Raw genomic sequence first — 23,495 nt, forward strand, 5'->3', positions numbered from 1 at the left:
GGGGAGGGGGGAGGGGGCAGCAGCTGCGACTGGTGCGCCGCGCTCCGCGCTCGTGTACTGGCTGCCCACGCGCTAACGGGGTCCACCACGGTCCACGGAGACCGCGGGGACAGCTCGGGAGGAAACTCCAGTCGGCAGCCTCTTTGAGAGACGTAGTCCTCCCCCTCCTCTTCCACCTTCGCCGCCGCGCCGCCGCCCCGCGCCGCCCCGACGGCCAACACCGACAGCGGCGCGCGCGCAGGTTCTCAACGACCCCGGCCGGACGCGAAGCACGCGCAGTGACAAGCGAAACAGAGACGCCTTTTGCTCTGGTCATGTCCGCCGAGTGTGTTTGGCGGGGCGGGCGTGGCCGGCGGACTGACACGACGGCACAACCACGCATGCACGCATCGCGGCTCATTGAATGACTTTCCCAGCCATTGTCGCAGCAGCGGTCGCAGCCCTGGCCAGCTCGGGGCGCGACGAGCGACGACGCCACCCAACAGCGGTTCCAAGAGTGTACAAGCAGTGGTACAATCCTCTCGAGCCGGCTCCCTAAGAGCGCGGCTGCTGTTGCTGCTGGATACTCGCGCCGACGGGCCGGTGGCAGGGGGCGCCATACATACAGCATACAGCCGCAGTTTGACATTGGTTCGCAGCTCACTTTCTCCAGCCCCCTACGCCGCCGTACGAATAAAAGCGTGCGTGCGTGCGTGGGTCTGTGTGCGTGTGCCTGTCCGGTCCGGCAGGCCAGGGGTTCAGGGCGCCGGGTCCGCACCGCTGGATATATCCCCAGCAACCCTTCGCAACCCCGTGCGCCTATCAGCGATAAACAAAGTGACCCGCCGCCACTGCTTCAATGCCCACCTCCCTCACCCTGCCCGCTGGCGCGAGTGCACATGACCGCTTTGCTGATATCCTTCCGCGGGTGTCAGGCCACGCTCAGCCACGCTCCGCCACAATCCCGTTAGTACGCACCGTTCACCCTCATGGACCGATCAATATTACATGGAGGGCGTCATCGAGCAGGCAACAGACGCACGTCGGGGCGGGGCGGGGCGTGGCGGGTCCCGCGGGGCCGGCACGGCGGCCACTCACCTCCTCACCTCGCGCTGGTGACATCGGCATCGGCGCCTGCTGCTGCCGCGGCACTTAGCAGCAGCCGCCCCGTCAGCTGTCATGCCGCTCATGACGTCGGCAGAGCGCCGGGCCGGCCACTGACCGCGCAAGCAAGTCGGGGCGGCACAGGCCGGGCTTTGTTTTCATTATTTTACCCCGGCGGCGTGTAGGCAGGAAGCTTGATCACAATGACCATGAGCGTTGTCGTGAGGGGCGCGGGCGGCCGAGTCCCAGCCCCGGCTCAGACCCTAGACCATTATCGGACTCGAAATTGGGCAGTGTATCATTCGGCCCTCCCGGTGGTGATGATGTGCGCCGGGAGCGGGCGGCCGCGCGCCGCGGGGCCCAGGTGAGCTGGGGGGAGGGGAGGAAGGGAAAGGGGGGGCACCGCCGCCCCCTCCTCCGCCGGCCACCCACCGGCCTCGGGACCCCCGAAGGCCCCGCTGCTGCTCTCATATTTATGACAGCAACATGATTTCATTTCGGTCTCCCGGCGGCACTCCTGCCTGCACCGCCCCAGCCGGGCCCCAGCCGGGCCAGGGCGCAGAGCGGCGCAGAGGGCTCCCGTACTTCTTATCGTGGTCCTAATTACCAAGGGCCCCGGCCCGGCGCGTCAAACAGCGTCAAGTAGCACGCCTCCCGGACGAAGGGGCGTGCCCGGGCCCGGGCGTGCCCCCGACCGTCACGCATGCATGGGGCAGCGCGGCACGCCGCGGCGTGGGACCGGACCCAGCGAGATTGGAAGAGAGTTCCCTGTCTTGTGGCGGCCGGATCATTGACGATACAAAAAGAAGGCAGGCAAACACCAGGTCGGCACCACGCTGTAGGCCGGTGTAGACGCGGCTGTCGCTTCATGTTCGGCTCGTCAAACGTCATGTCAGCAAGATGTCCATTTGATATGATGAACAACAGAGGAAAGCAAAGAAGTGAGGACTGAGGGCCACACAGGGTAGGCCTTCCCCCCTTACCTGTTTGTCGTTGGGGTCGTCCTTCCTCTCAAAGCGCTCAAACTTGAAGCTGTTGCTGCGGTAGAGCTCGTTGTCGGGCTCTCGTTTGGAGCCGCGGCAGAGGCGGCGCTTGAAGGCGCGCGCGCGAAACTCCATCATGTGCTTCGAGTCCAGCAGGTCGACGTAGCAGTTGTGCAGGTTGTCGCTGAACACGCGCATGAAGCGGCGGCCGCAGCGGCGCGCGCCCTGCAGCACGTCGACGGACGCCGGATGGGCGGGCGCGGGGGAGGCGGCGATCAGCTGATCGCGTCGGGAACCGCCCGGGCCCAGCATGTCGCCCCACTGGGGGTGGTGGAACAAGGGGTGGTACCCTTCCACCGAGGTAGCCACAAGGGCCGAGGTGGACGCCGTCTCCTCCTCGGGCGTCCTGGCCGCCGGCGACCCCGCCGTGCTCTGGGCGGCGGCGTGCAGATCGGCGAGCTGCTCGCCCTCCTGCGGGGGGCCGCTGCCGCAGCCGCTCGCGCTCGCGCGCTGCATGCCGCTGGGGCGGGTGGCCGCGGGGGCCGCTCTGAACACACTCGCACTGTCCTCGCGGGTCGCGGGTGTTTTCGGGTCGGGCCAACAACTGTGCTGGCCGGGCTGGCCAAGCGGCACCCGGTGCGGCACCCGGCGCCGGTCCGTTCGTCCCGTGTCCTGAGCCGCAGCGATCTCAGCGTGAGACTGCAAGCCAGGCCAAAGCCCGGTGTGCCCGGGCCCTCTGCGCTGTGCCGCCCCCTCCACCGCTGGGGCCTAGAGGTAGAGGGGCCCAAGCTCAGCCCAACCAACCGGAGTCGCGGGCGAGGAGCGGGCGGAGCGGAGCGGCGGAGCGCGCCGCGGGGGGCGGAGAGGAGAGGCGCCACAACGCCGCAGCAGACGACGCTCAATAATGGAGGGAGCAGACCTACCAACGCTGGGGCTGGCAACCTCAAGCACACCCAGCGGGATATACCGCCGATGACGCGGGATAAGGAGGACCTGAAGGTTCCAGAATCTCAACGAGAGACAATTTCTTTTATTTTCAATTGATCACTCTATAATCTTGCACCGCCAAAGCTCGGTACTTGTAGGGTAGTTTGTTGTGTTTTCTAGTCGAACTGTTGGTGTTGCGTGTCAGCAGTAGTGTGTTGTGTTCGTTGTGTGTGTTGATGTTGAATTTGGGCACGTGCGGTATTTCAGACAAATCATAAACCGTGTGGTCAAGATCATTTCATCTCATATTTATGTTTAATTTCTTTCTATAAACCATGGACGATGAGAAATCAGGTGGGTAATACGTTCTTGACTCCTCAACAAGTGTTTCATCTGTTTATAGCTTTGATTAACCTAAGACAAACGTGGGCATTTTGCCCGTAGGGTTTTAGATATATTGTTTTTTTTGTCTTATTTGTGTAATGTATAATGTATGAGACTTTCTCTTTCAGAAAACGTTCTTGTTGAGTCTGTTTATCGAAACGTCCTGGGTGAATTTTCTCATTTTAAAAACGAAACGACAGCAAGAGTGTCATACCAGCATTGCTTAGCGGTAACACCCAATCTTCACCTAAATGCTGGCCAACCTCATATACCGCTGGATTCGCGATTTAAATACGAGGTTCATCTGCCAAAGCCTTTCTTACCCCCTTCAAAGATTAATCCTGACTGTAGGCAGTAAATGTTACAAAAGTTAAACATATCAGCTTGAAATTTTATGCGCACTTATTTGTAATGTATATTTCCAGGCCTTAAAGATGGCGACCCACTAACTAAGATATTGCAGGACAAGAAAGAGTGGCAGAATGACCTTGATGCCTTAGTCCGTAATGCAAAACGAGGACAGAAATGGGCTGGTAAGCTGATTTACTGCAAGTGATTCATCTCATCAACTGACAAGCCCTGTGCTAATTTTATACTTTTTACCTTGCTCAGAGAAGCAAAAGTATGGACTTCACACTTCAAAAGTGAAGAAAAATGATGCTAAGGAGCACATTTATACCGTGAGCAGCCATGTTGCAGTTGCGAAGCACATTGCTGCTGACCCTCATCCTTATTTCTCTGGGGTAAAAATTAAAATTCAACAATAAGTTCATATACTGATTTATGTGATAACCATTCCATGTAACTTTGACATATTTATAGAAATACAATTGGCTCGCTACTGGAGGATGCCTGTCAGAGTGTACAGTTAATGGAGAGAAATATATTCTGCATCCCACAGGGGAGAACATGAACTTGTTACGTAAGTCATTTTTGTTTGGATTGTCACCAGCCTGGGAGTAGTAAATTATTTTATGTTGATTGATTGTTATATAGGTATCACGAGTCTTGATATACTTGTAAATGAAATATCAGCAAGTAGACAAGCCCCCCTTAAGGTTCCTCTAGCTGAAGGCCAGAGAATTTACCAAATTGCTTGCAGTAATGTTGGAAACCGAGGTACTACTTGAACTAAATTGTTTTATGTTTCAGTTCAAAAGAAATTCTTGTTTTATAAACATACAGTTACATTGATAATTATTATTTTGTTTCTATTTTCTGTTGAGGTATTGCTGCTGTCAGGCAAGAGAAAACTTGTTCTATAGTCAGCATAAAAGAAGGGCTGAAAAAACCTTTAAGTGCCAGAACTGTCTTGGAAATACAGGAGAAAGATGGGGTGTTTGTTAGCATTGACATCAGCCAGGTGGAGGACAAACAATTTTGTACTTTAGATTCTGATCAAATTCTGAAATTATGGGATCTAAATACCAGGTATGTCTCAAACTAGTTTGAACCTCTTGTTAAAGGCAAAATGGATAATTAATCTCTATCTATCCCTTTGCAGTTCTTGTACTGGCAGTGCAGAAATGCCAGTTTGTGGTAATGAGCCAAACAGTAGATCCTGGGGATTTGTGAAATTTAGTACAAGATCTGATGACTTGTTTGTTATGAATAGGAAAACAATTTACATAAAAGACAGAAGGGTATGATATGTTTCATCTATGTTTCATTCCATTTAATTAACCTTGAACACTGTTATTGTGTTTAAAGGGATGTAAAAATAAGTGTTCAACCATGCTCTATCTTTATACCGCTTTTCTCTTGTTATAATTGTTTCCATAAATTTGTGTCCATTTAGATGCCTCTTTCACAAAATGTCATTGAATTTTCACCAAAGCAAATTGTGGATGACTGTGAGGATCTCTCTTTCCTTCTAAATTCTTTAAATTCACCATTGGCATATGTTGCTACTAATCATCATTTATTGAGTTTGGATCTACGTTCTGGATGGACTCAACGTTGGTCCCACCTCATGCAGCAGCCGCCATTATATGGTTCAGTATACCCAGGAACAGGGTAATTTTGCTAAATAGCTCTAAACCTAGTATCTCTGTGTTGAATAACCTTGCAACACAATACAGGCTGAGCTTAACTCTTCATTCTGGATGTTGCAGGTCAGAAGAAGTAGTGATTTTGAGTAGCTCCATATCAGATGACTCAAATGCAATTGTGAATAAATGGAAAGATTGTAAACCAATCTCTGAAACTTTTCCTATTGGACTGCCATCTTTAGCAGATTGCCTTCTGAGAGCAAATGCCTATGGCAAATGTCTTGGGGCCAGCCTGAAAAAGAGGTAAATTACTATTGTGAGTTTGACTAGCTGTGATTATTTAAGTGCACTGGTTAAGATAGTATATTTTATCCTAAATAGATTGCACATGGCAACTACTGGTTTGATTTTATTGTGGCAAGATGGCAACAATGGATTTATGTCCTTGAAGTCAACATCCATTGGAGATGTCATCTCACAGCAATTTGCTCCTGAAGTAAGACTAAGCGACCAGTATGATGCTTCCAGTAGAGAGAAAGAATTTAAAGAAGTAATAAAATTGTGGGAAGGATGGGAGAAAGACCATGAAAAAGTGTGTGCTAAATATATTCCTGACCTCCGATGCCCAACATACTCCTATGAAACATCGTTCAAAGGTAAGATGAAAATTTCATAAGACTCTCTGATAATTACGATGAAGTCCGTTTAAGGTTAGTGTTTACTCACCCATATATTGTAAAATTTGCAGCATTAAAGTCTTGCAAAGACTCAAACCCCGAACTTTCGAAATGGCATTCCACTTTTTCTAAATGTAAAGACGAGACAAGACATTGCGAATTTTGTGTAGGAGAGGAGTTAGATGATTCAGATTTTAAGAAGACATTGTGTGATTTGGGAACCTATAAAGATCTTATGGCAGGAGTTCTATTAAAAGCTTGGGACAGTGAAGGCTTAACTACAAAAGTTGAATCTAAAACGTACGTTGAAAATTGGTTAAAGGATACGACTGGTAAGTCTGATGATATAGGATTTCCTGAAGAAGATTTTGGTTTCAAAGTTCCAGTGACACCATCCAGGTGTTCAAAAAGAATTAAACGGGAAAGTTTGGGCTTTTAATTTTTAAACTGTGTGATTGGTTTGACAAAATGAAATTCAACTCAGTATATTTATTTATTGTACTTTTGTACACTCCATACAATCTATTTTTACAGCCAAGAAAATAGAATTGCCGTTTTTTTTTTCTAGTTTCATGTGAGATAAATTAAATTTTGTGTTCTACTACAGTTGATTTGCCATAATTTAACGCATTCCAGCACCCAAATTGTTTTTTACAGTAATATATAAGCAACTGTGCTGCAAGCCCTTGCAACATACAGATTACTGCAACAACTACTCCAGAATAAATCTGAAACAGGACCTTGTTTAGAGGGCAGAACACAAAACCTCATTAACCAATTCATACAAATCATCACCTTTCACATTGAAGAGCATACAACTGTTCAGACAAATAGATATACTTTCACACAATGAGAAAAGCTCACACCACAACTAGGTGTGGAATAACAAAATATTTGTAATTAAATTACATTGCAATCCTCATGGTGGTGCTAACTGCAACTTATACCAACTGATATCACAATGAATAAATTTATTTCTCTAGATATTAGACTGAATATATTAATGTGACATAAACCTTCACCTAAGTAAAAATTTGTTTGCTTTGGGGGTTTAGAGTGTGCCACTGAAGTTAAGAATAAAGGGTGAAAAAGCAGAATCAGGCAATCAATGTGTTCTGATCAACACAGAAGACGTCAATGCATGTGTGATTGCCTACAAAAAGGAGCCATGGCTGCTTACGACCAGAGAGGGTAGTCAAGCAAGCATACACCGACGTTTTCTCTGTTGAAAAGGGTTTCTGGAATGGAACAGAGAAATTTCTGATTATATTCATAGTAACTTCCTTAAATTACTGTAGGTACAATAAATACTATTACAAATTAGCTGTCATAATAAAGATCGCCAGACATATAAATATCAAATAACCTGGTATTCTACAATCATGTTTCCAAGAAACAGTTCTCAATAAAATTTTGAATTATGTCCAAATGCAGTCCACTGCACATGCATTCAAAGAGATTAAGAATATTTGTTATGAAAAAAAAAAAGGTAAGAAAGCCCAAAGTAATTACATTTCATTAAATGTTTTCTAAATTTGAGAGGTAGCGGCTACCAAGAGACTAAACAATCAACACTTCATTCTGGAAAATGATTAAAAGGGAAATGTTGAAGGCCCAAAACGGTTAGAGTTCAAAGTTTTAATGTCACACAATTGCAGTACTTAGTCTACAATTTCGGCCATGTAGCTTTTGGTGTAAGACAAGAGAAGTATAAGAAACAAGAGAAATCAAAAATAATAGTAAGGCATTTAACTAGCTGAAAAGTAGAAAATGAAAGGACAAGATAATTTTAAATCTGTTGAAAACAGTTACCAACTTAGTGGGAAAATATCAAGCCACAGTAGTTTCAGTGACACAGTAACTTGTGTCAACTGTAACCTACATTTAATACAAAATGCTTTCCTACCAACAAGTAAAGAAACAGCTTGGCTAAGCAAAGCATCACAGAGCATCACAAGGGAAAACTCAAAATCACTTCAGATGCAAGGAAAAAGGTGAGGAATGAAATGGGTATTCTTTCTTTTAACTAGGCAATAGATAATATCATAAGTAAGATCTGGAAAGACTATGTTTGAGGTGTAGATTTCTCAGACATACTCTCTGGTAATGAAAAAAATCACATGGGAACTTTAAGGGAAAGGTGCAATCACTAATAAAACAGTAAAATAAATTATATTGTTTACCAATATACACTTAACAAACCAAAAGTAATGTCATAATATGAACCAGAAACCGAAATTTATGAGGGTATGTGACTAAAGCCAAACAAGGCATCAGGTTTGACAAGAGGATGTTTTGTTGTTTCATTTTCTAGTCCTGACTGCAAGCTCATATGCGTGTTAGCATTACTGATCACAAAAGCACTTTCCATGGAATGTAATACATATAATTGTGAACTTTGTAGCATAAAAATTTAACATTCCATAATTTTCATAAAAATACAATAAAATTTCATAATATAGCTGATTTTTAAACAATGACCCTTTCTCAAAGTCTAAATTAAGAGCTACAAACAAACTATAAATGATAGGAGCTCCATAAATATTTTCTAGAATACATACTATTCAACAGAACAACACTCATCATATACTGACAGATAAACATGCACCCAATCGACACACACACACACACATATATATATACATACATACAAACATTCAATTAACCATAAACACACACACGCACACACACTGCGACCAATATTATTGCAACATTTTAAGGTTTACATACAGTAAATATATGAAGGGTGGAGTAGTATCTACTTAATGCCTCATCCAGTAACACACTGTAAGTTTAACAAAAATAATAATGATTACAAGAAAATGAAAAGCTTCACATTTGTCTTCTGAAAGGTCTTACAAGAAATCTTTTATTGTTCACAATAATATGATAACAAGTGCATTGAGATCAACTTAAAAAAATTAGCAGCTGAAAATCATTGCTCCTGTATGATCTGTACACTTTTCAAACACTACCAGGAAGAGAGCAAGACATACCCAAGGAACAGCAACTGCTATGTTTAATATTTAGTACGAAGTTTCATAAAGATATACTGTTTACAGATCGCAGAAGGGAGGGAAAGTTGTCGTCCCACACCTTCAACTGAACAGAAAGAGCAACAAAAACAACAAAAACGAAAGGGGCATTCTTGAAAGCAAGTATACGTACATACAACTGATGTAGTGGGGTATCCCACATTCCATTCAGAGCAATAATATGTATTAAGCCTCTCTATTAGAAACTGCACTTTGGAGGCATGACAAGAAATAAGGGGCGTTATCCAACATATTTCAGCCAAACATATTTTGTTGACTGGAATCATTTTCAAAATCTGACCAAGCATTGTTTAGTTCCATAAATACCAGTTTTGCCATATTTTCATTTGGAGTGCCCATTTGCTGAGAAAAATGAAAAAAAAAAAAGAGTGATTAATATAGTTAGCTTTAGTAGGGTTCTTGCAATACTTGCAATGGTTTTCATTTCAAGATACAATTACTTGTTTTGAATACAATATATCTGTAACGGGTAAAGTCCGCTAGTCGGCTAATGTCGCCGGTTTAAGTAGACATTAACTGGCGAGCGGCGGGTAATGTCGACGGTGGGGTGAGAGGGCAACTGTAAATTCATGTAGCTTGCAGATCTTCTAGAGGAACATGCTTCCGAGTCCGAGCCGAAGAGGGTGGCCAAACATTGTTCCGTAAGGGGATCTCTTGATCCCGTCCTGCAGTGAGTTGTTAATTAATGCTGTACTGCCCCAAGGGAAGTCCCCTTGCCCACTCCTTAGTCCGATGTTGGAGCATCCACGCTGTGAGTCTGTCTTGGACCGTTCGGTTAGCCCTCTCGACCGACCCCTAGCTCTGGCTGTGGCGTCGCGTTCCATGGACGATTTGACGATTTTCAGGTCGGGAAAGAGCTCCTTCGGCTTCTCCCCTGATACGCCCCCCCCCCCCCTCCTCCTCCAATAGTGCCACTGTTTCCGCTGCCTGCAACAGTGCTTGTCGCTTGTCATGGGGGTGCCACGATGATGAGTGTGAGAATGTTTCTCTCGCCCCGCCACAGACATTATCCGCCGCTCCCCCCGGTTAATGTCCGCCCCGAGAAGCCCTCCTCGGCCCTCAGACGGTTCTATCAGGCTGCCTCGGGTAAAGTCGACTTTAACCGGCTAATGTCGACATTAGCCGACTAACGGACTTAACCCGTAACATATCCTTACCTTATCAGGATGCACAGCAAGACATGCCTTTCGATATGCCTTTTTGACATCAGTAGCTGAAACCAGCTGGTGCATTTCAACTTTGTTCCATTTAGCATTGTCCCAAAGAACCATGTGCATTGAACACAGAAGAGCTCGAATATTATTTTTCTTGCCTTCTTGCCACTCCATAATCTAACATTGTAATGAGCATTAGATAAAATTAAGCCTAAATTACCTCATACAAAAGTAATACAGAAAAGAAGACGAAAATAGTACCTTAAGTTTATCAGGATCCATTTCTCTCACTAACTCCTCCTTACGCATTTCATTAATTGTGCGAGGACCAGCATCCCTTTTTGCACTGAACTCGTATCCTTGACTTCCAAGAAGATCACCAAACACATCAGCAGAACCTTTGGTCTTCCCTTTTGCTGCAGAAAATAGAAATAAATGTATTCAATCATAAGAAAACAAACATTATTTACAATGAGTCTTCAAAACACTTATAATTAGAGAAAAACTGCTAAAATCTAGAGAAACTTGCCAGGATCAGAAGGTTTAAATGCAGTGTCAAAATGGGAACGGCTGTAATCAGGTCTGCTGGGGCCATCCATAGGAGATTTCATTTGATGAACTGGTGTGCCAGTGGGAGTTACTCCAGGCATAGGACTTGTGGCACCTTGAGAAGGATTCCAGTTGGTAGATCGGTGCTGAGGGCTCCCATTCATTGGTGATGTAGGTTTAGACCCACCTGCTCCCCAACCACTTTCAGAGTTACTGTTACCAGCGCCCAATGAAGAACCTAAGTTTCCTGTAGGAATTGTATTAGAAAATATTCATTAGAAAAGCAGAAGGCACAAAGTGTTGCCAGATAGACTGTCTATGCTCACAAACATTTCAAATGCCTTACCAATATCAGCAAATGGATCTTTCTTGTTACTGTCAAGATTTGGTGTGCTTGAATTACGTGGCATAGATCCTGCGGGACTGAGCAGGGGTGAGTTGTGTTGTTGAGGCTTGATGAAGTTACCATTCACTCCAGCCATCCCTGCACCCATAGGGGTGTTGGCCATACCATTACTAAGGCCAATGTAGCTCTAAAGAAGATAAGAATAAATTATGTTGTCAAACTGCAGAAAAGAAATGGGATTTACATATTAGAACTTACTTGAGAACTAGTCCCAAAAGGATCAAGCATGATATCTGGCTCAGTTTGCTTCTGAGGGGTTTGAGCAGTCTGCAGAGGTTGCTGTGGCGGAGTTGACATTGAAGTTTCCAGTAAATCATCAAGAAAACCTCTAGATTGATTGGATGGCGTTCCAGTGACATTAGCTGATGCACCAACAAATCCACCCAATAAATCTACATTACTGGCATCACTGTTACCCTCTGAAAAGCAAAGTTCAACAGAATTGTGACAATAATACAATATCAAAGAAAACTTTGGCTTGAATAATTATTAGGCTTAATTATAATGGAAAAAAAAATAAAAATAAAAAAATAATTACCAGCAATGTTTAGCAGGTCAACTCCTTGGGCTTTTTGTGTTGTGGTCTTATCAGTACATGTTGCACCCCCCAGATTCAGCAGGTCAGCTTCTTGTTCCACTTGACTCCCAATTTTCTCTAAAGGTGGTGGCTGTAATTTCAAAAAAATAATCAAAAGTTCCAACTGTACCTTCAAGCTTTACATCAGTTCAGTCATTTACCTGAGGCTCAGCATCACTATAGTCTCTCACTTCTCTATCTGGCAAGTGTGGTGGTGGAGGCTTGGGTGGGGGAGGCCTCGTAGAGGGTCTTGGAGGTGGAGTGTTATTTTGATTTCTTGGGGCAGTGGCTGGCCGACTTACTGTTAAAATACAAGGAAGCCCAAAATAGATAAGAAATTTATTCACAGATTCTTAAGTGCTAAATAGTTTGAAGTTGTCATTACCAAAGCTGTCAAAGCATTCATCACGTTCAATGCGAGACGAAAAGAGAAGGTCAACAGATATATTCTGTGATGAATGAGACTCCCACAAAGGGCGCTGTGTTTGTTGTTCTTGGACACCTTCAACGTGAATTTGAAGAATGATTTCAAATTTATCTTGGTAATGCTCTGGGTCAGCCATATCATCTAAGGCAGTTCTGGAAAACACAAAAGAGACAACAAAAAGAAATAAGCAAACATCAAGCAATACAACAGAAATGAAAGGTTTAAACAGCACAAGGTTGTGTCATTATTTACCTATTAAACACCAAGTTGGTTTCATTTTCTTGCAAAAATCCTGAATTGAGCTGGATCTGCCCAATTTTTATACCAGTTGGCTTGCCTTGAGACATCACACCTCCCAGCATGTTGCGAGCATGGTAAGCAACAATTGTAATGTCACCAACTAGCTTGATATTAACCGGTATTGTGACCTAAAATTAAAATTGAAAACTTAATAGAAAATTCTAACAACTCATGCACATTAATATATTTCTGGACACACTTACTCTCCCTTCTGTTACATTAAACAAGCGCATTCGTTCATAATCTTGAATTGTTGATAAAACTTTCTCATCTCCCTGGTGGACTTCAATAAAAGGACGACATCCATCCCTGAAAAATCACAAAGGAAAATTCACATTACGAACAAGGCAAGAATAATTTTGAACATAACAGTGATTGGACTCTACATACCGAACTTTGGTGAACAGAGGAACAGGTTGGAGAGTGACACTTGTTAGTGTGATGGGTTTGTTGTGTGGTATTTGCGGCAAGCCATTGGATTGGTCTAATTTCAGGACTGATGCAAAGTAATGAAGATACCTGCAGATACATTTTTCTATGATTAAGATGCTCCAGGGTTAAAAGCCTAGATTGATAAAATCTATTATATAGTACCTCATGTGGGAAGGTTTAAGATTTGGAGGCATACGTTTCACAGCAAATAATTGGGCAGCATCCTCAGGCTTATCAAATAAATCAACAAATATCAGAAATGCACAAATCAAAAGGGCTGAATTGGCCTTTCCATCCTGGAGAAAAAGGCAAATTTTCAGTTTATGTGATTAACATAGTATTTCAATACTATTTACTGCGTTTTACTATCATTTCAGAAAATTCCAAATGAATTTAAACTTACTGTACAGTGCACCACACACACATTTTTGGGATCTGTTTCCAAAAATATTTGCATGTCACAACAAATTTTGTAAATAGCAGAAAGTGATGGAGTTCTGTGTAAGGGGCTCCCAGGCCAACAGCAATCTATAACCTGTTGATAATAATAAAAGGTTTAAATCATGTTTGTAACAAGAACCACACAAGAGATGGTTATTCTTGAGTAGTACTTACTCTACCAGAGCCTAATCTTCCTGGAGGGTAGCTGCGACCAGAAACATTATAAATACAGTACCGCCCCATATGCCTTGCTTCCAGCAATGCCCGTATATCTTCAGCATTATTAGTCCGGTATGCAGTTTCTAAGCCTTCTGCTGGATAAGGCATCACCAAGAGACGAGAAGTGATATAGCTAAGATCTAGGTCAGTCCTTGCTATACTTCTGAAATGAAAAGAGAGAATTTGTCATTCATTAAGCAGTTTGATTATCAATGACATAGTAGGCATATGGTTTTGGAAGAGCTACATACTGCTGAACTGTATTGATGACTTTGCTCGAAGTATCTTTGAGATTCTTCAGGAAACTGCCAGCACCACCCTTTATTGAAGAAAATAAACCACCACCACCACCACTGCCAGGAGTCATCTGTGAAAGGAATAGTTCCAATTACTTTCATTGAAAATTGGTGGTATGAAGAAATCACCAATTCAGTAAACTTAGGAAGGGGAAAGTTTGCATAGTTTTTGAAGAGAACCCTGTAGGGCACAATACAACTACTACTAAAACTGATGAGATTACAGAGGAATTAATACCAATACCCAATAAGCAAAGGATAGGTCCATAGCCACAAATCTATTTCAGAATGTAAACTATAAAAGGGGAGAAATCATACATTACTGAATACCCTCCAGCCACTGGGGGCTGGAACTGCTACTTCCCCCACCTGAGGGCCAGAATATCTCTGGTTCGGTGGAGTTTGATGCTGGAAGGTTGGAGATGGTTGTCTAGCTGGAGAGCCAGCTGGTCTAGGGGGTAGGGGCTTCTGTGGCGGAGCTGCATTAGCTGATGATGAGCGAGGTGGAGCAGATGGAGAAACTGCATAAAATTTGTAGTTGTCAGAGCAAAAATAAGGAGATTCTTTTAGTCAACCTTTGTATAGGTATACAGGGTGGGTGATCCACGCCATCTTTTTTTAGTGCTCATACTGTACCGGATTCACGCGTGCGGGCGGGCTTGCCTACCGTCGCTCGCCATGGCGCCTTGAGTATACAACCCGTCCACAGAATTCGGTACAGTATAAGCATTAAAAAAAAAAAAGGACGGCGCGGATCACCCACCCTGTATCAAAACATAAGCCAAGTTTTGCTTCATTAAACTTTACCTGATTGAGAGGCTGACAGCAATGACTGCTGTTGATATTGGGCTACTGAAGCAGCATCCAACCTTTTGCCTTCTAAATTTAGTGGCTCTTTCAAGTTAAATCCTCTAGTTTCGGCGATTGCTGCTATTTGGCCCAGCACATCAGCGACACTTGATCTTTCAACTGGATTAACCTTCAAACAAGATCCTGAAAACAAATTAACACTAGCTAAGTCCTGGTATTTTCAAAATTTAGGAGTACACATAGATAGTAAAACAATAATATGTAGAGCACAAGAAAAAAATGTTTGAAGTAAATAGAAATAGCATTACTAATTATGGGATGAAAGTCCTGATACGTTGTCTCTCCAGGGATCACAAAATTAGCATTTATTATTCTTAGTTTAGCAGAATCTTCAAAGGGATGTTTCATAAAGCATAGCATGTATAAAATGCAACCTAATGCCCAGACATCACTTGCTGGTCCAATCTGGTAGTTACTCCAGGTGTCAAGCATTTCAGGGGCACGGTACATTGGAGTGGTAAAACGTCCCATCTGAAAAAAATAAATAAAGATACAACAGTGTTTATGTATTACATAGATAGGAAAACCAAAGTCAAGAAAAAATATGTTAATTAAAATACCTCATCTTCAAGGAGAGATCTTTGTGCAGCAGACCAGGATGCATCAACACACCATATTTGAGCTGTTGCACTTCCAAAATCACAAAGTTTCACAACTCCGTCAGCACTAAGCAACAAATTTTCAATCTGTTGAAAAACAACACAGTTGTCATATAAGCTAATAAATCATTTTGATGAGATTGATGACTAAGAATTAAACCTTCAGATCTCGATGCGTGATGGGTGGCTCTTGACTATGCATGTGTTGAACAGCACGGCAGGTTTGATAAAATATTTGACAGACAAGATCTGGAGCAAGAGGTTTCGATCGAGCTCTCAAAACATCAACTAAGCTGCCTCCTGGAAGAAACCATTCGCAGTATTAGATTTCTAGTACCTGATGGAAGAACGATGAAAAAGCACGTCTGCAGTTGAAGACTTACCCACACACAACTCAGTGACAAGTAAATATTCTTTCATACCATGGCTAGTTTTATCTTTGTCAATAAAGGAGGCAGATAGATACTGTAAAATGTTGGGATGTCCTGATAATTTCTTCAAAATATTAATCTCTTGAATAATATTTTTGTTTGCCTCTTCATCAGCAGCCATGAGTCGCTACGGATGAACAAAAGACGTTATACCAAGAAATGGACATCAATTATATTTTTGTACACTGAAGAACTGAGGTGAGTGGTGTTTTGTTTACATTGTTCTACTTACAGCATGACCTTGACAGTTATATTAAATGATAAGACACAAGAACTATATAGAAAATGCCACTACACAACTATAGGGATGTAGTGAATAGAAATGCAGACAAGCCTCATCAGCTTACCTTGAGAGCATATTCTTTGCCACTGATGGGGTCCTGAGCGACAAAAACAAAAGCAAACCCACCTGCAAACATAACCAAAAATGACAGGGGTTGACATTTTAGACTGACATCATTTGCAAGGTAGACATTCATCATGACAAGTTAAAGTCGTGGTGGTTATGAGTACATTAGTAGAAATTCACGACCTAATCGGGGCAAGAACAGTTCTAAAACAAGAGGAAATGTGAAGAGAACAGCAGTTCTTACCTTCAGCTATCACTCTTTTAACACGAAGTTTGACATTTCCTATTTCTACTTCCTGGCCTACAAAGTCGTTGTCTGGAACACCAGTACTGTTGTTACTGAAATAGCCGATCGCTGACTTAAAAAGATCGGACATATTGGCAGAATTTAACAGAAATATCACAGCATGTTAAGACGTGAACACTATCCACCACCTTTGACAAACCCCCTTGCAATTCGGGGGGTTGTGTACGACGATTTCGACTGATTGACGTTCGGTTTTTCGAAAGCAGCGTGAACAGGAACTCAGTATGAAAAATTTCGGTGAATCAAACTGCAGCAGCAGACAGATTTTCCGCAAAGGCTGTGGTTCCTTGTACTCGCGTCCGCGGCTTCGTGACGTGCGTTGACGTGCTGTTTCAACATATTTTCCTTTTGCATGACCTGGACTATTCCTTAAATCTACAGGTAAGATTTTATTTAGAGAAAGGGGATATTTTAGATCCGTTTTCTGTTCTAATGTTAGTAGGTTTGTCCGTGGTGTCCTCCCGAATTATATAGATCTTCTTTACAGTGCTACTCACATGTTACCTCAAGTTTCCGATCTAGCATTCTGATAAATCTTTCATTTAATGTCAGACATCTGTGAGGACAAGTTATTTTTCAACCTGTGCTTGTTATTAACCAATTTTTAACATCTTTAAATTACCCACTCTATTGACAGTTCTGCACACCTAACCTCAAAACGATTAGTTGTCCGAGAACATTAAGGTAACATTTAAGTGCTATTGTCATAATACTCCATTGATATGTGGTGCTTCTGATTTTCCCTGGAAGTGTCATGAATACTTACCGCAGATCCGTCGTTCTGACCAATGACTTAATCCAAGCTTAGTAGTGCTTCAATGTCCTCTTGGACGCAAACATACTTGAAATGGGACATTTAATTAGGGTCTTACTTAATTTTAATTAACCTACAGTTTTCTCACCTTTAATTAAGCAGAAATCCATGCAAAAAAGTTTGGGTTTCAAGAACTCTTAGTACTTTTCCAGTTTCAAACTTCTTTCCAGAAAAATCTAGGGTTCCATTAAAAAGTTGAGTGGCATGACAGTACATCATTCCAGGGAAAAGCTGTGCGCAAGATACAAAAGTGGAAAAGTACAAGAAAAAGAAATAAAAATAAAAAGTGAATGTTTCAAACTTTACTATTTTCATATGATTCTGTTAGTATATCTGATTCTTTGAACACATTTAATTAATTGAAGAAAAGCCCAATTGTAATAATCATAGTCTACTAACCCTTACCCCATTTAAAAAAAAAAAATGAAGTTTGGAAACAAAACATGGAAAATTATAGTAAAGGAAATGTGTGGAAGAGTGTCGTGTCGTTTGGGCCTGTGCTCAAATAGGATTGGCACCCTCATCTTATTCTAGTAAGATAAGGGAGAGTAACTCTTCAAATATTACTTCAAGTGATGGATTCTGTGGAAGAAAGATTCAATATTTCATTCCTTCGTTCCCCTTCACACACCCAGCACCTCTGTCTTCCCTCTGCCTACTTTACTTGGCAACCTGGATTGCTCTCCTCCATGGCAAACGCCGATATTCTTTGGTAAACCATCTTGAAGAGTGTCGTGGCATTTAGGCTAGTGCCTACATAGCACCCGACACCCTGTTTTTTCTTTGAAAGACAAGGGGAACTAACTCTTCAAATATTAATTCAAGTGAAGGATTCTGTGGAAGAAAGATTCAATATTTCATTCCTTCGTTCCCCTTCACACACCCAGCACCTCTGTCTTCCCTCTGCCTTTTGTACTTGGCAACCTGGATTGCTCTCTCTCCTCCATGGAAGGGCGAAGGCTAATATTTTTAAGTAGACCATCTAGAAGAGTGTCATGGCATTTAGGCTAGTGCCCAAATAGCACCCGACACCCTTGTCTTTTCTTCAAAAGATAAGGGGAACAAACTCTTCAAATATCAATTCAAATGAAGGATTCTGTGGAAGAAAGATTCAATATTTCATTCCTTCGTTCCCCTTCAGACATCTAGCAGTTTTGCCTTTTATCTGTCTGTTACTTCTGGTCACCCGCAGTTAATCTCTTTTTTTTCTCTTCCTTGCAGAAATATGCCTGAGCCAGTGAAGTCAAGCTGGGCAGATGAAGTCGATGAGGAATCCAACAGAGGGCCCCTCCCAGCAGGCACTGAGGTGGTTGAAAATGGATTTAAAGTTGTCACTGAATACAAATTTAATGATGATAACAAAAAGGTTAAAATAGTTCGCACCTACAAGATAGAAAAACGCACCGTTTCCAAAACAATTGCTACGCGAAAGACATGGCCTAAATTTGGAGCTTCTAAAGATGACAAACCGGGCCCAGATCCTGCTACTACCATTGTTTCTGAAGACGTTTACATGCATTTCTTGTCAGCAAAAGAAGAAGAGAACATGAAAATGGAAGAAGATGCTTTGGAAAAACTCAAAGCTAATCCTGAAAAGGGTGCTGTCAAATGCCGAACGTGTAACGGCGAGCATTGGACCTCGAAGTGTCCTTACAAGGGTTCTGACGCTCTAGCAAAAATAAATTCCGAGAAGAAACCGATTGGCACTCCAGGTGCTATGGATAAGGCAGCAGCTCCTGCATCAAAGTACATCCCACCCAGCTTGCGAGAAGGAGCCAACAAGCGAGGAGAATCGATGAACACTAGGAGAGATGATACCTTGGCTATAAGGATTTCCAATTTGTCCGAGAGTGTGGTAGAAAGTGACCTGGAGGAGCTTGTCAAGACATTTGGTCCAATCAGTAAAATCTTCCTTGCTAAAGATAAAGCCACAGGAAACTGTAAAGGCTTTGCCTATGTTCACTTTAGGTATCGCCAGGATGCAAGTGCTGCAATTGTTGGTTTGAATGGTCATGGGTATGATCATTTAATTTTGAATGTTGATTGGTCCAAGTCTCAACCTGTTCAAAATTGATCACTCAATGCCAGAGTGTGGTCAGAAAATGCAATGTATGTCAATCTGGTTTATATGTTATTGATGAGGTGTATTATTTGGTATTTTAGATGATTAAATAAAATTGCATCTAAAGTGAATGGAATGTTATTAAAACCTTCCGGTCTGAAGGGAGAGAAAAGAAAATCAGATGAATAACATAACATTTATTCTACATGGCAGTGTGTTGCCCAAAGGCATTGGACTTTAACTTACAAATATCACAATTTTTTTTCAGAAAAGTTGTGCAATGACCTTGCTATTGCACAGGAAATTTTTATTACTAACAGTTTGTACTAAAGATTTTTGAGCAGTAACAGAAATTTCCTACACATGAGCAATGCTCTCCTTTCAAATGTGATTATCTAAATGTTCACCAGAATTGCAAATAACTAAATGATACAATTTAAGATATTTTAAGATTCAATATGCCAAAAACAGTAAAGAAAGCAATATGATATAACAACAACAATGACATGGTCCAGGAGTTGGTGAATACATTGATTGTACTCAGGAGTTGCAAAACACTTATAGTGCATTATGGAACATCGCACTTGCTAGCAAAAAGAATTGGTTAACAAATTGGCCAATTGGAATCAAAATTATAGAATGCTGATTGCAGCAAATTCATATTGAATGAGATCTTCCGTCTTAACTTACTAAAGTCTAGGAAAGCATCAATTTACTTTCTCTTCACAAGGCACTTATGGAGCTCCTCAACCAAGAAAATAAAAATATACATTGCAAAAATTAAATGACTATTAAACAACTAGCATCAGTCAAGATGGAATGAAAATTCATTTTAAATGATAAAGATATCAACGTAAATCAAAATGCACAACTTCTAGTGCAGAACAGAGCAAATTTTCTTGACTTCATGCTGTTCAAAGTCAGACTGAAACAGTAGCAAAACATGATATGAAGCTACCAACTATTCTAAGAATGTTCTTACATCACAGTACTACCACTTTTAGATGGTAAAAAAAAATGGTCACAGTGCGTGACAGAAAAAACTTCATCTATGATGAAAATGAAATAAAGAATAAGAAAAACAAAGGGTTCCAAAGAAAAATAGTTAAGAACTAGGTTTACACAAAATTGTTTGATCACCCAGCTAGCTCACTATGTCATCCACCAGATAAAACATTTAAAATACCCCATATTCTACAAAACTAATAAAAACAAACGGTCTCTTAGAAAGAAAAGGTGATTCTAGAAGTAAGGAAAAAGGAGTGAAAAGATGCAAAAAATACAATGTGTAAAAGGGTTTAGTCTCTGCAATCCCGGCTTCTTAGTCCCCAAATACTAGTCCTCCTTATACCTACTGTCGGTCTTGCAATGCTTGAGAATACAAATTTATTTATTTTGATGCTGGGAAGACTGCGCCGCAAATTTGGCATGTTTTTCTCAGCAACTAGACCAAACAGGTCCAGATATCTCAAAGATGGAATGACAGCAAGTTTACTACAGCAAAATAAAAGTAAAAATAAAAAAAGATAAGAGAATTTCAAATGTTTTCGAATAAAGCAATTTGTATTTAAAACTTACAGGACAACTGATGAAGAGGATATATTGTAACAGCGACTGATGGAGAGGTGTTCAAGATTTCCAAGCTGACTGAGTAGGTCAATACTTGCAGCAGATATCTCAGTTGCATCACTTATGTCCAGCTCAGTCAGCTTAGGGCATGCTTTCACCAGCTGAGCCACATCTTAGGACAAAAAATAAATACAGGAAATTATAATAACATTGTTAAAACAGGTTAAGTGACAAGTATGTGCAACTTACGTCTGTCCGAAAAAGCACGGCGACAACCACTTAAGTTTAATTGACTTAGATTCGGAGGAAGGGAGGACATCAAGCAATCCAAAGATTCAGTTTTGAGACCTGTCCAGCCCAAGTTCAATCCAACCAATCTTTAAAGAAAAAATATTTAATGATTTGGATCCATGAAAAATTTGAGTCAAGGCATAGAACACACACCAATACAAATAATATATAGATAGATAGTGTGCATTGATAAGGTATGGTATGTAATAAATGCACAGGGGAAAAAATGCAGACCTCACTTATTGTATATTTAGATTTAACATCCTAAGTGGATGCAAGGTGAGGTATCCGAATTAAAGTGCTTGTTGTTATGGAGATAGAAACCCTAATTCAGGGTTTTGAATGATAATGTGCTAACAAGAATTAGAAGAGGGGTAGGGGCGTGCATTTTTTCCCTATCCCTAAAAAAGTACTAAAATGACTATTCTCTGGGCAATTCTTACAAGTCCCAGGAAATTGTTTGCAAAAAAATGTGTTCACAACCAATGAGAAGTACATACCGCCGGCACCTGGATATAATGGATCGCAAGCCATTAGTTGACAAATCATACACCATTGACAAATTAAGAACCTCCAGTTGAGAGTTCTGAGAAATTGCCTCACAGGCAGCATCATTAATACAACAATGCTCAAGGCTAAGCTTGACTAATTGTCTTGTTTTTTCAAGGAGGGACACAAGTCCTGTTGAAAAAAATGCACATGATGAATAGAGAAAATCTAAATTAAATGAAATTAATGAAACAATCAAAATAGTACCTGGCACAGATATGACAGCCATACTGAGATCTAGAAATTGAAGTCTGCTGACGTAATCTTCAGGAAATAATTCATCCCCAAACACCGGGTCAGGAATCTGCAGGATGGAATTAAATCTTGGATAACACACAACAAGGAGAAAATTACAGATTGTCATCAAAACAATACTTACATCAGCTTGAGCTAAACGTAGAACACGCACTCCTGTTTTCACAATGTCAGCTAAATTTCCAGGACTGAGTGTTTTAGAGCCAAGATCTAGACGTGTCCATAGTGCCTCATCTCTTGCAATATTTCGCCATCTACGGCAGACGAGAGAGCACCTGTTGAGTGTCTTTTTGGGTAACCACTTAAATATACTAAGAACAATTTCATCAGAGAGGATTCGGAAATAGTCTGGAAAATGAAATAACAAAAAAATGTAAGGCTGAGTCACTCAACCAGAAATTGTGAAAACAGCTCTAGCTCATATTCACCTTCTCTGGAGCGTCCAGAGGATTTCTGCCTCCGAAAGACAGTAAAATCGTCGCCAAATGGATCAGCAAAAGAACTCACTTCTTCATTCACATTACACAGGAGTCTAGTTTCAGAGTTATCATATGGACTGTTAGCCAAAGTCTGAAAGAAAAGATTAATGTGAATAGTTAGAACCAAAGGAGGCATAAAGTAATCCACAAAGTACAGGAATACGACAAAATTATCATTATTTACTTGAGAGTCGCCAGCAGATACAGGTTCATCTTCATCATCTAACATAGCTAATCCCATTTCCATAAGAACGTCCGGTTTCATGCGTTTGCTAAAACATAAAAGAAACATAACCTGACATAAAAGTGGCTCCGGGATGTTTGGTAACACTCAACCAAAAATAATTCTTAAGCCTTTCTTCAACAACAGGTGCCCGCAGGTTATGAGTCCTTGACAACAAAGAGCTTAGAGTGGCGTTGATACCCGATGAATTTCGATTAAAAATCCGATAAAGTTAAGAGGAAAGTATACTTAGGCGCAGTAACAAATAGCATAGAATATTCGTAGCAGAATTTATTCTTAAAAAGGTCGAAAAATTTGCTACATAGAAGGGTGTTATGATTACAGGTGGCAGTTAGTGTTTGATGGGAAGAAAAAAGTAAAATTAACCCCAACCTGCCCAAAAGCAGAAATTCATAAATACTGAAGGGCCAATACCTTTCCTCGTCTGTGGACACAGAATATAAAAGTATCCCAAAATAAACTTACGAATTAACATCGAAAATATTTTGCCGCGAACACCACGTACACATGCCGGTGCAAGTTAACTTAATAAAATCCCTCTATCCCTTGACAAACCTATACTACAAATTGAAGGTTACTTAAATCGCACAGCTACATAACATTAAATTTACTCACCACTCGGGCTCAATTACATCAGCTGTACAATCCGACATATTTTCTCGCATTTCGGAAAACTTGGTGTCACTCTCTCCTTTCATTTTTGGCGGACTGCAGCAGAAGAAGTAAAGAAAAATAACACAACAGAGCAAAAGTGCCAACGCAAAAATAAACAAC

The 23,495-nt window shown here is 41.8% G+C and overlaps 5 protein-coding genes across 7 annotated transcripts in view; 2 read left to right on the forward strand and 3 right to left on the reverse strand.

Annotated features, from left to right (window-relative positions):
* LOC113205759 (uncharacterized) overlaps positions 1-2,777 on the reverse strand; it is a 133,571-nt gene extending 130,794 nt beyond the window's left edge. Inside the window, exon 1 of one of the 2 annotated variants that reach the window (XM_052265349.1) lies at positions 2,067-2,777. In XM_052265349.1, coding sequence (XP_052121309.1) covers positions 2,067-2,582 — 516 coding nt within the window. In that variant the 5' untranslated portion in view covers positions 2,583-2,777. The remainder of the gene's footprint in view (positions 1-2,066) is intronic. The other variant, XM_026421505.2, reaches the window with a different exon arrangement.
* Positions 2,778-2,928: 151 nt separating this feature from the next.
* On the forward strand, positions 2,929-6,651 carry LOC113205755 (uncharacterized). The gene is made up of 12 exons (XM_026421502.2): positions 2,929-3,347; positions 3,506-3,724; positions 3,803-3,910; positions 3,990-4,120; positions 4,200-4,299; positions 4,374-4,496; positions 4,604-4,808; positions 4,882-5,020; positions 5,176-5,393; positions 5,492-5,671; positions 5,750-6,024; positions 6,117-6,651. The coding sequence occupies exons 1-12, from the start codon at positions 3,329-3,331 to the stop codon at positions 6,482-6,484; spliced, it is 2,085 nt and encodes a 694-aa protein (XP_026277287.1). The 5' UTR covers positions 2,929-3,328; the 3' UTR covers positions 6,485-6,651.
* LOC113205754 (cyclin-G-associated kinase) lies at positions 6,520-16,630 on the reverse strand. Of its 2 annotated transcripts, none has more exons than XM_026421501.2 (24): positions 16,396-16,630; positions 16,150-16,211; positions 15,755-15,929; positions 15,532-15,671; positions 15,333-15,458; positions 15,021-15,243; positions 14,710-14,895; positions 14,272-14,423; positions 13,858-13,973; positions 13,562-13,769; positions 13,350-13,481; positions 13,109-13,242; positions 12,905-13,033; positions 12,718-12,823; positions 12,467-12,642; positions 12,173-12,366; positions 11,949-12,088; positions 11,749-11,878; positions 11,409-11,629; positions 11,151-11,337; positions 10,785-11,051; positions 10,517-10,671; positions 10,259-10,432; positions 6,520-9,443 (listed from the first exon to the last, which is right to left on the reverse strand). In XM_026421501.2, the coding sequence occupies exons 1-24, from the start codon at positions 16,526-16,528 to the stop codon at positions 9,336-9,338; spliced, it is 3,774 nt and encodes a 1,257-aa protein (XP_026277286.1). In that variant the 5' UTR covers positions 16,529-16,630; the 3' UTR covers positions 6,520-9,335. The 2 variants fall into 2 exon arrangements, with proteins under 2 accessions (XP_026277286.1, XP_026277285.1); XM_026421500.2 differs by having other exon boundaries at positions 14,221-14,423.
* A 52-nt stretch (positions 16,631-16,682) lies between these two features.
* LOC113205757 (eukaryotic translation initiation factor 3 subunit G-1) lies at positions 16,683-19,465 on the forward strand. Its single transcript, XM_026421504.2, has 2 exons — positions 16,683-16,839; positions 18,494-19,465. Exon 2 carries the CDS (start codon positions 18,498-18,500, stop codon positions 19,344-19,346), a length of 849 nt encoding a protein of 282 aa, XP_026277289.1. The 5' UTR covers positions 16,683-16,839; positions 18,494-18,497; the 3' UTR covers positions 19,347-19,465.
* A 51-nt stretch (positions 19,466-19,516) lies between these two features.
* On the reverse strand, positions 19,517-23,278 carry LOC113205756 (S-phase kinase-associated protein 2). The gene is made up of 9 exons (XM_026421503.2): positions 23,187-23,278; positions 22,662-22,749; positions 22,427-22,568; positions 22,123-22,346; positions 21,951-22,047; positions 21,695-21,875; positions 21,153-21,280; positions 20,913-21,075; positions 19,517-20,828 (listed from the first exon to the last, which is right to left on the reverse strand). The coding sequence occupies exons 1-9, from the start codon at positions 23,228-23,230 to the stop codon at positions 20,633-20,635; spliced, it is 1,263 nt and encodes a 420-aa protein (XP_026277288.1). The 5' UTR covers positions 23,231-23,278; the 3' UTR covers positions 19,517-20,632.
* Between the last annotated feature and the right edge of the window lie 217 nt (positions 23,279-23,495).

The sequence above is a fragment of the Frankliniella occidentalis genome, unplaced genomic scaffold (genome assembly GCF_000697945.3).
Source record: "Frankliniella occidentalis isolate FOCC.00 unplaced genomic scaffold, Focc_3.1 Scaffold26, whole genome shotgun sequence".
Lineage (NCBI taxonomy): Eukaryota > Metazoa > Arthropoda > Insecta > Thysanoptera > Thripidae > Frankliniella > Frankliniella occidentalis.